This window comes from Oryctolagus cuniculus, chromosome 2 (assembly GCF_051225735.1).
Source record: "Oryctolagus cuniculus isolate XC-2025 breed Fujian yellow rabbit chromosome 2, ASM5122573v1, whole genome shotgun sequence".
Lineage (NCBI taxonomy): Eukaryota > Metazoa > Chordata > Mammalia > Lagomorpha > Leporidae > Oryctolagus > Oryctolagus cuniculus.
In genome coordinates, this window is record NC_142868.1 from 117,433,087 (window position 1) to 117,448,167 (window position 15,081).

A 15,081-nucleotide genomic window follows, 5' to 3' on the forward strand; every position below is an offset into this window, starting at 1 on the left:
TTCTGGAAGAGAACCCATCCTCCTTCTTCCAGGTTCAGGTGGTTGCTGGAATCCCTGAATCGTGGCCGACTCATTCCAGTATCTCTCTATGTGTGGTCCCATCACTGCCCTCTCTTCTGTCTATGAAATAACCTTTCAAGGATACAAGTGATTGCATCTATGATTCACATAAATCATCTCTCCACTATAAGAATCCTAGCCACACCTTCAAACGCCCCCTTTCCTTAAAAATATTTACAGATCCTGAAAACTAAGGCCTGGTAGCTCTGGGTGCTATTATTGAGACTACTATACATTTGCTTTTGCATTAGTTGGCCAGTATTTAGGATTGCGCTGGATTTATCTACAGCCTTTGTACATAATTTTCTTTTACAAAACATACACTCAACTTTTACAACCCACTTAGAATCAGTGTTTTATTTCTTCAGGTGGAATGGAGAAGCCTTAACTCCCTTGAGTTCCTTTTCTTTCTCTGTAGCACCGGCATCTTAAAAATATATCCATACATACATACACACACACACACACACACACACACAAGGAATGCACACACACATACACACCAAAGCATATCTACACACACTAGAAACCACATTAGGCAATAGTATAAATTTTGCTTTCAATCATTAAGCACATTTTCTTGTATAAAGATTTATTTGAATATTTATTTGAAAGTCAGAGTTACGGAGAGAGAGGGAGGGACAGACAGAGAGATCTTCCATCAGCTGATTTGAGTCCCAGTGGCTGCAACAGCCAGAGCTGGGCCAGGCCAAAGTCAAGAGCCAGGAGCTTCTTCCAGATCTCCCATGAGGATACCAGGGCCAATGTACTTGAGCTCTCTTCCTCTGCTTTCTTAGGTATGTGAGCAGAGACCTGGATGGGAAGTAGAGCAGAGGGGACTTGAACCAGCAACCATATGGGATGCTGGCATTGCGGGCAGCAACTTAACTCACCATGCCACAAGGCTGGTCCTCTTAGACTCATTTTAAAAGCACTCAAAAGAAAGATAGTTTGTCCTCTTTACTCAGCTATTATTTCCATTGTTATTCATTCCTGATTGATACTCACCATTTCTGTTGCTTCTTCCTTTCCTGACTGAAGAACTTTTTATTTTAACAACAAATCTGCTGGCAACAAATGTTCGCAATGTTTCTTCACTGACAATTTATTTCACCCTCATGCTTGCAATATGGGATTCTAGGTGGACAGTTGTTACTTCCAGTACTCTCCAGCTGCCGTAGTTTTTGGTGAGAAACACAATCATTCAGATTTGTCTGTATCTTTGCACCATTTTTTCTTCAGGCTGCTTTCAGGATTTTTTTAAAATTATTTATTTATTTATTTTTATTTTTTGCCAGGCTTTGTCTTTACTTTCCAGATGTTTTTGATGTGGCTGGACTTAGATTTGTGTGTGTGTGTGTCTATCCTGTTTGGGATTCATTGAGCTAAAACCTGCACATTTGCATGCTTTTTCCCTCTACGTTTTAGGACTTTGTCTAGCCATTATATTGTCAGGTACAAAGTTATTTTAATTTTATTTTATTTGAAAGAAAGAGAGACTGAGAAACACACACACAGGGAGAGAGGGAGGAAGAGAAAGAGGGAGAGGGAGAGGGGAGAGAGAGAGAGAGAGAAAAAGAGAGGTGCTCTACCTGCTGGTTCACGCCCCAAATGCCCGTAACAGTGAGGTTTGGGCCAGGCTATGCAGGGAATGCAATCCAGGCCTCCCTCCCAGACGGGTAGCAGGGACCCATCTACTCCAGCTAGCACCTGCCAGCTTCTAAGGTGCACGTTAGCAGGAAACTGGAGTGGAGAGTGGAGCTGTCGAGCTGAGGCTTAAACCCAGGACCCTGACTGGGAAGCAGGTCTCCCAGCCAGCCGCTTAACCACTGGACCACACTACCCCTTCAAGTCCTTTATTAGCCCTCCCTTCCTTCTCCTCTCCTTCCAGTTCCAGTGACATGAAGATCACACCTTCTGTTACAGCCCCACAGGTCCCTGTGTCTCTCCTCCTCCCCCTCTTCTCCCTCCCCCTCTTCTGCCTCCCCCTCCTCCTATTAGTCTACTATCTTCTTGTTCAGATGGGGTACTTTCTATTGTTCCAGCTTCTACTTCACTGCTTCTTTTGTGTTTCCTGTGTTCAGATCTTAAATAATTTTTATTGTGGTCATTGTATTTTTGAGTTCTAAAATATCCTTTCGGTTCTCTGTTGTGTCTTCTATTTCTTTACTGGATTTTACTGGTTTGCTCTTTGTTTCCAGAAGATTTGTGATTGTCCGTTGGAGAATTTTTATAATGGCTGCTTTAAAGTGTTTCCAGATAATTCCAACATCTGGGACATTTGCTGCTGGCACTTGTTGATTGTCCTTTCCCATGCAGGTGACGTTTCCCTCTTCCTTCCAATGCTGAAACACTTTGGGTTATTCCCTGGGCAATCTGCATATTGTGAGAGTCTGGGTCTTATTTAAATCTTATGGAGAACGTTAGTATTTTCGTCTTAGCAGACAGCACCCCTAGTTATGTTTGGGGTGCAAGTTTCCACTGTGGTTCTGACGTTGGTTTAGTCTCCGAAGCCTTTGCTGCACTATTCAGATCTGTTTCACTTAGCATCCCTCGCCAGCTGGCCGGCACGTGAATTCTCTTCTTTCCTGTAGCTCAGTTCTCAACGTGTGGGGAGGAGCCCGTAAGTTCATAAACACTTTATGAGGCTGCTTTTGCAGGACTTCCCTCTCCCTGACCCCCATGGAACTTTCTCTTTTCCTAGGGGTCCCTTTATTCATTCCTCAGGGAGAAAGTTATCCCGATCTGCTACCCCATGGCTCCAGACACAGGCAATGAGAAGGCTAGTGGAGAAAAAGTGAGACTCATCGCCAGTTTGGTAGCACCATGAATTCCCTTCTCCTCCCTCAATCTTCCTGCCACAGTTTATGTCCCAGAGTCCTCTTGTAGCTTCTCACGCCTCTGTCTGTGGCTCATGGATGCGTTCCCGGGGAGAGCTGGGGACTACCATAAGAGTCGTCTCTTTTGCTTTTTAAATTCTGAGAAGTAGAGATGCTCCAGAATGGTGAACAGGAAAAAAAAAAAAAAGGCAACTTTGAATTTTGAAAAAATTAATCCCAACCTTTGTTCTGCACTTTAAATTTCTTTGATCGTCTGCTTCTCGTGGGTAAAATGAGACCTGTGTCAGGGGTCCCTAAGACCACCTGCAAGTTCAAGACTTGGTGGAGGGGCTTGCAGTGCCCACCCAGGCTGTTATATCCATAGCTAGAGTTTATCACAGTGGAAGGATGCAGATTCCAGTCAGCAAAGAAACAGCACAGGGGTGGTGTGCTGCAGGGACCAGCAAGCTTCCAGTTCTTCTTTCCCAACAGAGCCATGCGAACAGCACCTCCTTTCCTCCACGGTGACAGGTGACAAGTGCCAAGTGTTCCCAGCTGGGCCAACCAAGCCTTGATGTGTGTGGTTTGTTTGGGGCGCAGTCACACAAGCATGCCACACTCATGTGCCCGACCTCAGCTCCTCCGACCATAGCCCTACAGAGGTAAAACTGACACATGGCCTAAAGCCTCAGCAGATAGACGTAAACCTTGGGCCACAACTGCATCCTTACCACCGACTGTGGCCATGGTCCAACATTTCAGGAATACAAAGGTGCTCTTCTCAGGCAAGATAATCCAAGGACTCAAAAGTCACTTCCCGGGAACCAAGCAAGGGTCGGTCCTAAATATTAGGGAGTGTGCAGGATTTGGGCAGCTCAGGCTTGGTGAGTTAACCCTTTCCAGCATGGTCCTGTACCAACCACCTTCCAGATTTATTGTATCTAATGTGAAATATCTTATCTATTTATAAGTATCTAATGTGAAATATCTTGAGCGTGTGACACATACTAATAATATTTGTAATATTAATAAATATTTATAAATATTGGCTATTGTGATTAATAAATATTGACTATTATGATCCAGTGGGCAGAGATTTCAAAGATGCGTGTGGACTTAGGAGGAAGCAAACAGCAGAATGTTGTTCTGACTGCACAGTAGTGGAGGAGTCTTGTCTTTCGACACATTTGAAGAAAGCGAGGCAGAAACAGCGTGGGCTGATGAGCCCGGATTGGAGGAAATGCACGTAAACAGTGAGCAGTGGGCTGGAGGTGCAGCACCGGCCGTCCAAGGCGAAACCTAAGGAGCAGCATTATCTTCACGGATGGCAGACGCTGGGAGGATACGGCTAAATCCCAGCATCGCAGAGGCTTGACAGGCAGCCTGGTGCAAACGCGAAAGGCCACGTGGACCCCTGTTGCATAGAAGGCTTGGATGTTAACAAGAGGCAGGAAGAGAGCAGAACTGCCCTCTGCCTTGGTGCTCACCATCTTCTCTCTGACGGAAAAGTGTTCTCCATGGGGAAGAAATGCAGTTGGGAGAGATTTGAAACCAAGGAGGGCCACACGAGAGGTGTCAGAAATTAATGGATGATGGCCGGCGCCGCGGCTCACTAGGCTAATCCTCCGCCTAGCGGCGCCGGCACACCAGGTTCTAGTCCCGGTCGGGGTGCCGGATTCTGTCCCGGTTGCCCCTCTTCCAGGCCAGCCCTCTGCTGTGGCCAGGGAGTGCAGTGGAGGATGGCCCAGGTGCTTGGGCCCTGCACCCCATGGGAGACCAGGAAAAGCACCTGGCTCCTGGCTCCTGCCATCGGATCAGCACGGTGCGCCGGCCACAGCGCGGCGGCCATTGGAGGGTGAACCAACGGCAAAGGAAGACCTTTCTCTCTGTCTCTCTCTCTCACTGTCCACTCTGCCTGTCAAAAAAAAAAAAAAAAAAGAAATTAATGGATGAACAAATATCCACAGTTTCAAAAACTGAAAAAAAATGGACATTTGGGAATCTGTAGAATTCAGGATTGATATACGTCAGAGTTAAAGTCCTACACACAGATATTCAAGGTGATTCATTCACAGTTAGAAAAGAGACAACCAGTGAAGATAAGTCTCTTGTTGACTAATCTGACTTGCTTTCTTAATCAGGTTCCTAGGATAGAAAATCTGGGGAAACTGACAATGTATTTTGATTGTGGCCTGCGTTTTCCCAGACTCTCAGCATGTTCTTATGGACAAGCTAAAATATGAGCTAGATGGCATTCCACTAAGTAAGTTTGCAGGTGCTCGAATCAAAAGATCTGGCCCGTCAGCTGAGCTCTGCGGTGGAGGCGTGGATGGGACCGACACCACATTGTCAACTGACCGAATCAAAATTCAGGGAGATTTTGAGGAGTTCACAGTAGGTCATACCAAGAGGTGATTTTGAAAAACATTCAACTCTTCCCTTTTTTTTTAAATGATTTTTTAAAAAATTTATTTGAGGCCGGCGCCACGGCTCACTAGGCTAATCCTCCGCCTGTGGCGCCGGTACACCAGGTTCTAGTCCCAGTTGGGGCGCCGGATTCTGTCCCGGTTGCCCCTCTTCCAGGCCAGCTCTCTGCTGTGGCCCGGGAGTGCAGTGGAAGATGGCCCAGGTGCTTGGGCCCTGCACCCCATGGGAGCCCTGGAGAAGCGCCTGGCTCCTGGCTTCAGATCAGCGTGGTACGCCGGCGGCAGCGTGCTGGCCGCGGCGGCCATTGTGGGGTGAACCAACGGTAAAGGAAGACCTTTCTCTCTCTCTCTCTCACTGTCCACTCTGCCTGTCAAAAAAAAAATATTTGACAGGTAGAGTTACAGTGAGAGAGACAGAGAAGGTCTTCCTTCCGTTGGTTCACCCCCCAAATGGACGCTACAGCTGGAGCTATGCTGATCCGAAGCCAGGAGCCAGGTGCTTCTCCTGGTCTCCCATGCGGGTGCAGGGCCCAAGCACTTGGGCCATCCTCCACTGCCCTCCCGGGCACAGCAGAGAGCTGGATTAGAAGTGGAGCAACCAGGACTAGAACCCAGTGCCCATATGGGATGCTGGCGCGGCAGGTGGAGGATTTACCTAGTGTGCCATGGTGCCGGCCCCTCAGCTCTTCCCTTTAGGGATGTGTGCTTGGGTTGCTTGAAAACCGTGCATGGGGCGGTGGGGGGTGGGGGCAGAGTGTAGTTGGGATGTTACACAATCAAATGTTTGATAGGAACCAGGTGTGCGTCTCTTGCACTTGGCTGCTGTAAGAGCAAACTCCATGTCCTGCTTTGTGTGTAGATGTGCAGGGTCCACATGCAGGACAGGGATGTTCCGCGCTGCTTGCTTAGCTCTGGGAGGCGTCTCGAAGAAGGGAGTGAAGCAGCCAGCAGAGGCTGCACACGAGCAGAGGCCGTGCGTTCAGAGGAGGTGACAGGGTGTCAAGCTGAGCATCTCGAAGGAAGACTAAGCCGAGATGCGGAAAAAAAACTTTACTTTTTAAATTTTATTTATTTATTTTTTATTTGACATAGTTAGTGAGAGAGAGAGAGAGAGAGACAAAGAGAAAGGTCGTCCTTCCGTTGGTTCAGCCCTCAATGGCCGCTATGGCCTGAGCTACACCAATCTGAAGCCAGGAGCCAGGTGCTTCTCCTGGTCTCCCATGGGGTGCAGGGCCCAAGCACTTGGGCCATCCTCCACTGCACTCCCTGGCCACAGCAGAGAGCTGGCCTGGAAGAGGGGCAACCGGGACAGAATCCGGCTCCCTGACCGGGACTAGAACCTGGTGTGCCGGTGCCACAAGGCAGAGGATTAGCCTATTGAGCCACGGCGCTGGCCCCAAAACTTTACATTTTTAAAGAGCTCTTAACTGGAAGCCTTGGTTGACATCTGCTTGTTCCTTAGATACAGAAGGTACAGCATCCATAGCCTTGAGTTACAGGAAATGGGTTGCCATCAATCTCTCAGGGCTCCTTGTCCCGATCCTAGGCATACAGCCATGCATGGGGGCAGGAATCCCTTTCCTCACAGGGTTAATCCATAAACTCATATGTCACATAAAGAAGTGGTTCAGTATAGGAAGGTACTTGAAAAAGCTGATGGAAATGTGGAATTAAAAGGTAAAATTTATGTTTGTGCAAAACACTGGAGTCTAATGCATTGTTTTTTTTGTCATAAGATATGTTCTCCTTGATGTTCTGAAGACCCCTCGTGTGCACCAAAATAACCTTATCTTTTCACTCCGTTTCCCATGAACTTTCTGACCCCGCCCCCGCCCCCCCTCCACCATACACAGACTCTTTCAAGAGTGAGGCTCTGAGAGCTGACTGGCTCGTCATGCTCCGAGCTCCCAGCTCTGCAACAGAAAACCAAAGGAGATGCCAGGTTCTGCTTGAGGGTCTGTACAGGGTGTGGAGTCCTGGTGGCCACCAAGAACCAGGACTCCTGTTTTCCAGGACGAAGCAAAAAGGCAGTCTAAGGAGCAGCTGAACTGATTTCTCGGGGGAAAGCCAAGGTAGAAGGCCAGAGAAGTGGCCTGAGCACGAGGTGCGCGAGAACCGCAAAGTGTCACGAGGAGGTCACTGTGTATCCAGGGAAGGGAAGAGCAGGCGTGGTCAGGTGCACGGTGTGAGACTGGGGCCGGCCAGCCGCCACTCAGCCTGGCAGTGGCACGGGCAGGCTGCTGCTGCTGCTGCTGGGAGCTCACTGCAGTCCAGAGGGCCCTGGCTTGACTCGGACAGGCCCGGGCAAGAGGTCCCATGACCATGTGTCAGGTGCTGGAGGTGGGACTTGGGATGGACCTGGTCCATTTGCTGCTCCAGCCCGTGTTCCTCTGTTGCGTGGCCCTACGAAGCTCCACTGCAAATCTTGCATCGGGAACCTTTGCTCTCTGGAGTTCAGATAACAGCTGCAGATTGGAGAGGGGGAAATGAGTGAGCTTAGGATGCCCTTGCCCTCTGCTGCCTGTGGGCTTCTGTGTTCTGTGGCTGAGGGTCACAGCTTCTCTTAAAGTGTCCCTGTGGGGGGCCAGTGTTGTGGCGCAGTAGGTTAAGCCACTGCCTGCGATGCCGGCATCCAGTATGGGTGCCGGTTCATGTCCCAGCTGCTTCACTTCTGATCTGGCTCCCTGCTAATGCGCCTGAGAAAGCAACAGAAGATGAGCCAAGTGCTTGGGGTCCTGCCACCCATTTGGGACACCCGAATGGAGTTCCAGGCTCCTGGCTTCGTTCTGGCACAGCCTTGGCTGTTGCGGCCATCTGGGGAGTAAACCAGCAGATAGAAGATCCCTCTGTCTTTCCCCCTCCCTGCCTTTCCTTTTCCTGTGTACTTCACTGTCCCTTCCAGGATCCAGGATCCTCTCCCTGTCCTCCTCCTTCCAAGCCAGGAGGTGAGACCAGAGTGATTAGTTCCAGGGCGCCATTCTAGGCCTTATTGTTGTCCTACGTCTTTCCCATCCCTCTATCGTTAAAACATTAACTTTTCCTTTAACTGTGCCAGGATGAAGTGTCCTCTGTCCCTTGGTTGAGCCCTGCTGATGCAAGATTCTAGATTGAGTGAGAAGATGAACAAAATGATTTCTTTTAAGATTTATTTTACTTATTTGAAAGGCAGAGTTATAGAGAGAAGGGGAGACAGACAGAGAAACAGAGAGAGAGAGAGAGAGAGAGAGAGAAAGAGAGAGACAGAGATATCTTCCATCTGCTGCTTTACTCTCAAATTGGCCACAATGGCTGGGGCTGGGTCAGGCTGAAGCCATAAGCTGGGAACTCCATCCGGGTCTCCCACATGGGTGGAAGGGACAAACAGGCACCTACATGGGATGCCAGCATCACAGGCAGCAGCTTAACCCACTGTGCCACACGCTGAATCCAAGCTAAGTGATTTCTGAGGGGGCTTGTAGTTCAATGGCTCTGGATTTCTTATCCCTGACCTGAGATTTTTATGTACCCAAGAGTGATGGGGATTAGCTGTCTGCACCTAGAAACTCCTGCAAATATTTTATTGTGTGCATGAAGTTCATTTAGAGACTTGAGATTTAGTTTTGTCACATAATATACATGATTTACTATTTTTATGAGGATTTATGTTTGGGGGCTGGATTCCAGCTATTTTTCAGTTACTCTCAGTATGTGCTTTAGTGTCAGCTAGCATCTTTACTGCTCCTACATCAAAGAACAAAAAGGATCTTACACTAGTCAAACAACTACTGCCCAGACATTGGCAAGTTCATAAACTAGCTATAATTAATCCTAAGTGTTTCTCATAAATAAGCTACTGAGTTACACTGTGATCCACTCTGGGAAGACTGAATAGTTGAGGCTCTTTAGAGATGTCCAAGAACCTCAAGAAAAGAATGGAGAGACTGCACTGGGAGCGTGACTGTGAAGTGCATTACTTTTATATATATATTACTTGAAAGGCAGGATGACAGAGAGAAGGAGAGGCAGAGAGACAGAGAGATCTTCCAGCTGCTGATTCACTCCCCAGATGGCCACAAGAGCCAGGGCTGGGCCAGGTGGAAGCTGGGAGCCAGGAGCTCCACTGGGGTCTCCCACGTGGCGGCAGAGGCCCAGCTTCTGCTTTCCCAGGCACTCTGTTTTGGTTGCCGGCGTCACAGGCGCTGGCTTCATTGGCTGTGCCATGATGCCGGCCTCAACGTATGTGACTTTTGAGGGCGAGAATCTGCAGGAAACCTGCTGTCCTCTTAGTTAAGCATAAGCCCCACTTGACTCAGAATAGGAGGAGGTTGCTACTGCTGAGTTTGACTTTGAGGTGAACCTACTTCTCCCGAGCGGCTGTCTTTTAGTTATGTTTGGTGAGATGTTTATGGACGAAAGGACCTGGCTGTGGTTCGCTCCAGGGCAGTTCAGCAGGAGAAAGGATGGAAGCAGAGGTAAAACAAGATTGACAACAAATGGATAACGACTGAGAGAGGGTAATGGAGAAATGAAGGGCCACTGTGTCAGTTTATGTATTTTAAAGATGTATTTTTCATTCACTTAAAAGGCATAGAGACAGAGAAAGAGATCATGCATCCCCTGTGTCACTGCCCAAATGCCCACACGACCCACTGTTGGATCAGACTGAAGCCAGGAGCCCAGAATGCCATCCAGGGACCCAACTACTTAACTCTCTCTGCTGCCTCCCAGGGTGCGCATCAGCAGGAAGCTGGATTGGGAGGTGGACTTGAGATTCCAGCTCCACAGTGTGAAACAGAGGCAGCCTAAGCAGTGCCTTGGCACTGTGCCCAATGCACTCTGCTTTTGTGTGATTTTGGAATGGTCAAACAAATATCAAGAGCTAAATAAATAACTAATTAAATATAATGGGGGGGTGTGTGAACCAACGGAAGGAAGACCTTTCTCTGTCTCTCTCTCTCTCTCTCTCACTGTCTACTCTGCTTATCAAAAAAAAAAAAAAAAAGTAAGTGAGGAGTGTTATTTTTGTGAAAGGTTGATCGAAACATGCTTAGTGGAAACCATCCAGATGATTTTATCCAGAATCCACCTGTGGAGTATCCGTTCATGTCTGGGAAGGGAAGTAAATATCCTATGCTTGTTGGAAAAGATACTCTGGGTGAGATTGTTCCTAAATAACTCTAAGTGGGAAAAACTGGGTGAGGTTAAACCTGAATTAGGATTGGTTGTGAGTTAACATTTTCAGATTTGGGGGATGGATACAGGGGAGTTCATTGTCCTAGTCTGTATCTTGACGTTTTCCATAGAACGGTTGAAAATAAAGCAGGTACTGCACATGTAACACGTCACCATTCTGCATGAAGAAAGCACTAACTTTTGCCGTTGTATGAAATGCAATATGGCACTATCTCTGTCTCACCTCCTTAGGTTATGCATTTTCTACTATAGTACTCTTCATCCACCTCTTTCCTCTTTCCCACCCTTTAGTTTTGTCTGCTGCATGGAACGAGACTGGTGTTCCAGGAGCGAGCCTGGTATTTAGAACATAAATACTTGACCCCCGTGGCCAGCACAAGGATCAGGAATCAGGTAAGGTGTCCCTGGGGTGCAGAAGAAAGTCCTTATGGTGTGACTCTTCCCTTTCTAAGAAAACAGTCCTACCAGTCTTCTATCGGTTTCCACTCGTGGATTTGGATGCCTCTGGGACCTCACCTGCCTGCTTTTATTGCGTAGCATGATCATCTTACATCTCGGACTTAAAGTGACAAGGGAGTCATTCACTGTGCGTGAGCGTTCTGACATCAAAAGCAGAGGAGACGATGAAAACTCTTTTCCTTGCCTTTGGCCAAAACAAAAATGAATGATTTTTATTTTTCCGCTTCTTACCAAAACCAAGGTAGCCATGGGAATTCAGTATGATAGCTACCAAGCTCCTGGAAACGAGGGCAGGGCCTGTGAATCACCAAAAAATTCTCCTCTGTAAAGAAAGCTAATAGGAGGCAGCACAGTCCTCCGTCAGACTCTTTCTGGGCCCGCCGTCTCTGCAGGCCGTCTGTTAGACGATGAAACTCAAACGGGTGTAAGACATGGGCTCCCCGTTCAAGAGAGGTCTTGGGAACATAAGCCCAGGTCCCCTTCTGCGAGGGTAAAGGCTTTCCCCTGCACTTAGCCATCAGATTAGGTTCAGAGTCACAAGGACAGGTGATTTAGGAGTGGGCGTCATCCTTGTGCTAAAACGTGCAGGGTAGAGAATGAGGAGAGCAGAGGTGGTGGCTCAGATGAGGGGAATTGCAACTGAGCCCGCAGGCAGAGCTGCTGAAGGGAGTGAGATCGGAGAAACGGGAGTACCGAGGACGCATATGTTCAGAAGCCGTGAGGAGTCCGTCTGGCTGACGTTTCAGGTGACAGAAAAACCTGGAGAAGTCTGCAGGATCCAGGACCCACTGGGCCCTGCAGAACCTTGAAAAATCTGTTTCCTTTTTAGGAAAATGGAGACCATGGAGGCAAGTACATTTAGGATGTTCCAGTCATCTATCGTGATGTAGCAAATGCCCCAACTGTGTGGCTCAAAACAACCACCACTGATTATTTCTCTCGATTCTGAAGTCTGCGTAGGGCTCAGCTAGGCAGTTCTTCTGCTGCACTTGGTTGTGTCCAAAACGGCTTCTTCACTCAGCTGAGGACTACCGGGCAGTTGTCTCTGTCACCGTGGCCTCGCTGGGGCTTACTCGCAGTGTGGTGGTCTCAGGGTGGTTGAGTGTCTTACGTGATGGCTGGGTTGCAAGAAGGAGCAGGTGGAGGATACCAGCCTTCTGAAAGGTGAGACCCAAAACAAGTGCCGGGGCATTTCCTCTGAATTCTCTTGGCCGGAGGAGGTCACAAAACCAGCACAGACTCAGGGCTGCAGGGGGACACTTCACTTCTCAAGGTGAGGAGAAGCGCATGCGTGTAGGGGTGGTATCGCAGTCCACTTCGTGTGGCTTTGCTAATTACCAGAGTCTTGGTAATTTATAAAGGACAGAGATGTGGTTATTACCATTATAGAGGCTGGGAAGTCCAAGAGGAAGGGAAGACATCTGATGAGGGTCTTTGTGCTGCTTCATCACATGGGAAAAGGAGGAAGAGAGGGAGAGAGAGAGGGAACAAGAGAGCAAGAGGGGACACAACTTTCTTTGGTAACAAATCTGCTGTCAAGATAATGAATTACTCTGCAGAAATGAAGTTAATCCATTTGCGGGGTGCAGAACCCCCATGAGTTCATCAGCCCTCATTAGTCGCACACCCAACACTGCTGCATTCAAGATTAAGTTTCCAACACATAAACTCTGGGAAGAACATCCAAACCATAGCGAAGGAAGAGAATTGATGGCACCTATCTTTGGAAGCAATCTTGCACAAAGAGCACACTCACATTGGGAGATGGAAGGAGAATGCTTTTTAATTAAAGAAAGAGAGAGAGAAAGACAGAGAGAGAGAGAGAGATGAATATTTTAAATCTATTCCACCAGGTGTATCAGTGATGTAGAATTAAATGAGTAATACATCAGAGGGATGTTGAGTAAAGTAAATGAACTTGTACATAAAACACTGAGGTGCTCTTGTCTTCTTATAGCGCAACACACTTTCTACACTTTTTATTAACTGGATCTTCAGAGCAACCTGGGAGGAGTCACTTTGGAACAAGCTCTATCTGTAGGGTTCCAGGTGACACAGGTCTAGAGGACATTTCAAAGCTTTCTCTGTCGTATTTCTGAGCTACCACCCCTGTCCCCAGTGGAGCCGGCACAAATGCTTCCTTTCCCATGTCCATGACACCCCTTTGCAAGGGACTCGAAGCTTCAGAGAAATTATTAATGCAATTTTTTCACAGATTGTCTGGAAATGGCCAATGCTTTTAGGGAAAATGTAGTTTTTTAATATTCCCAATCTTCCTTAAATTTTAGTTTTTTTGTTTTGAAGCTATCTCCCTTATTTTTACCCAAATATTGTGGTTGCTTGCAGCAGAAAGGCTGGTCAGAGAGAAATCGAGTCCTCTCTTGTCAGAAACAAAAGTCACTTTCCTGTTCTTCCACGTGAACCCACAGCAGCCCTGTGCATGGTTGTCGTCATCCCTTCACATAGATGAGGAAACCAAGGGCCAAGCGGGAAAGCACCTTGCCCCGAACGACACAGCTGGTCAGAATCCATACTTTTTGGACTCCACACATTTTCATTGATTTCTGTTGGATAAAAATCAACACCAGCTGGAAGCAGCAAGCATTCTCTGTGCCCAGTTCTTGGTTTTGAATACCGTCCTCTAATAGAAAGCACCCGGGTCCTTGGAAAAATGTCCAATTCTAGGCTTGGGCGGTGAATATCCAAGATGAGCCTGGAGCGTTTTCTAATGCCTTCAAGCAAGAGAGTGCTCCCAGAATCCACAATGAGGGGCTACAGAAGCCAGCTGAGTTTCCAACAGCCAAAGCTGGAACCATTTAAACCACAAAATAAATAATATGCTATTGGATTATTACTCAAGGTATAAAATAATTAAGCATAGTCCTTAATGAAATAAATGATTCAACAACTAAATAGATTGGGGGGAAGACAACTTTCCTTATAGAGGAATTCTAGATAATCTAGTTAGATTGTGCTGTGTCCATTCTCCTTCCCTTGTGGGAGGGTTGGACTCAATGAATTGCTTTTATTTTGAATAAGAGAGCATGGGAAGGAGCAATGGGCACTCTACAGTGGACAGGCCTGGCAGATCCCACCTCCTCTCAGTAATGAAAGTTAGCATCACCAGTGATGATCACACGGATGAGATGTCATGAGAAGACATGACACAGATCCCGCCCACAGATCCATAAGTCAAGTCTAGTTATCAGAAACATGAGACAAAGCTAACTTGAGAAACTGTCTGCACAGTACCTCACAGTGTCCCCTCAAAACTGACACTGCGTGAAGACAAGGCAAAATGGTGAAACCAGCCTGGGGCAGAAGGGAACAAAGAGACACGGTGACTACACATGAGGTGGAATCCTGGACTGAATCCCACAACAGGAAAAAGGCATCAGTTGAAAAAGTGGTGAAATATGAACAAAGTCTGTAGTTTAGTTAACAGGGATGTGCCAACACTGGCTTCTTAGTTTTCAGAGTGGACCATAGTTATGTAAGATGTTCCTGTGAGGGAGAAACTGGGAGAATATATGGGGAAGCTCTCTGGATTATCTTTGGAACTTTTCTTAAATCTAAAAAGATTCCAAAATAAAATACTTATAACCAAAAAACAAACAAACAAACAAACAAACAAAAAAAAAAAAAAAAAAAAAACAAACCATAGGGCAAGAGCATGAGTGTTGGCCAAAAATAAAACTTTTAGGAACATATAGAGTTATGCTGAAACTCTAGTCTAATAAGGATTCGAAATGCATGTATTTATACTTTGAAAAGTGTGTCTCATTTCATTCTCGTAAAGATCTCCAAGGTAAGCAAGGCTGGTGGAACCCCCATTCAACAGATGAGGAAAACTAAGACACAGAGAAGTTATGCAGCTGTGCAAGATTCTAGCGGGACACTGACACTGGAACCCCTAGTCCCGAGTGGGGGCAGACCCAGCACAAGACAGCAGGCACTGATAGCCCAGCATCTTTGCTAGGAGCACCGCAGAGCCTTCAGGCCTACCTGATATCCCAAAACAGGCAGAAATCCACCCACAGAGTCAGAGTCGCAGAGAGCGCAGTTGTCCAGCTGAGGCCCACAAGAGTTGGGTTGGACTTTGTTTTGCTTTGTAAGGTCAAGCCATCCCGATAGCCCGTCAGACG

General features: G+C 47.3%; 1 protein-coding gene across 4 annotated transcripts in view; it reads left to right on the forward strand.

The window, feature by feature from the left end:
• Positions 1-15,081, forward strand: part of ACOXL (acyl-CoA oxidase like) — a 371,290-nt gene that overhangs the window by 330,336 nt on the left and 25,873 nt on the right. For all 4 annotated transcript variants that reach the window (XM_089326093.1, XM_089326094.1, XM_051836339.3 and 1 more), the window contains one exon: positions 10,769-10,870. In XM_089326093.1, the coding sequence (XP_089182219.1) occupies positions 10,769-10,870 (102 nt within the window). The remainder of the gene's footprint in view (positions 1-10,768; positions 10,871-15,081) is intronic.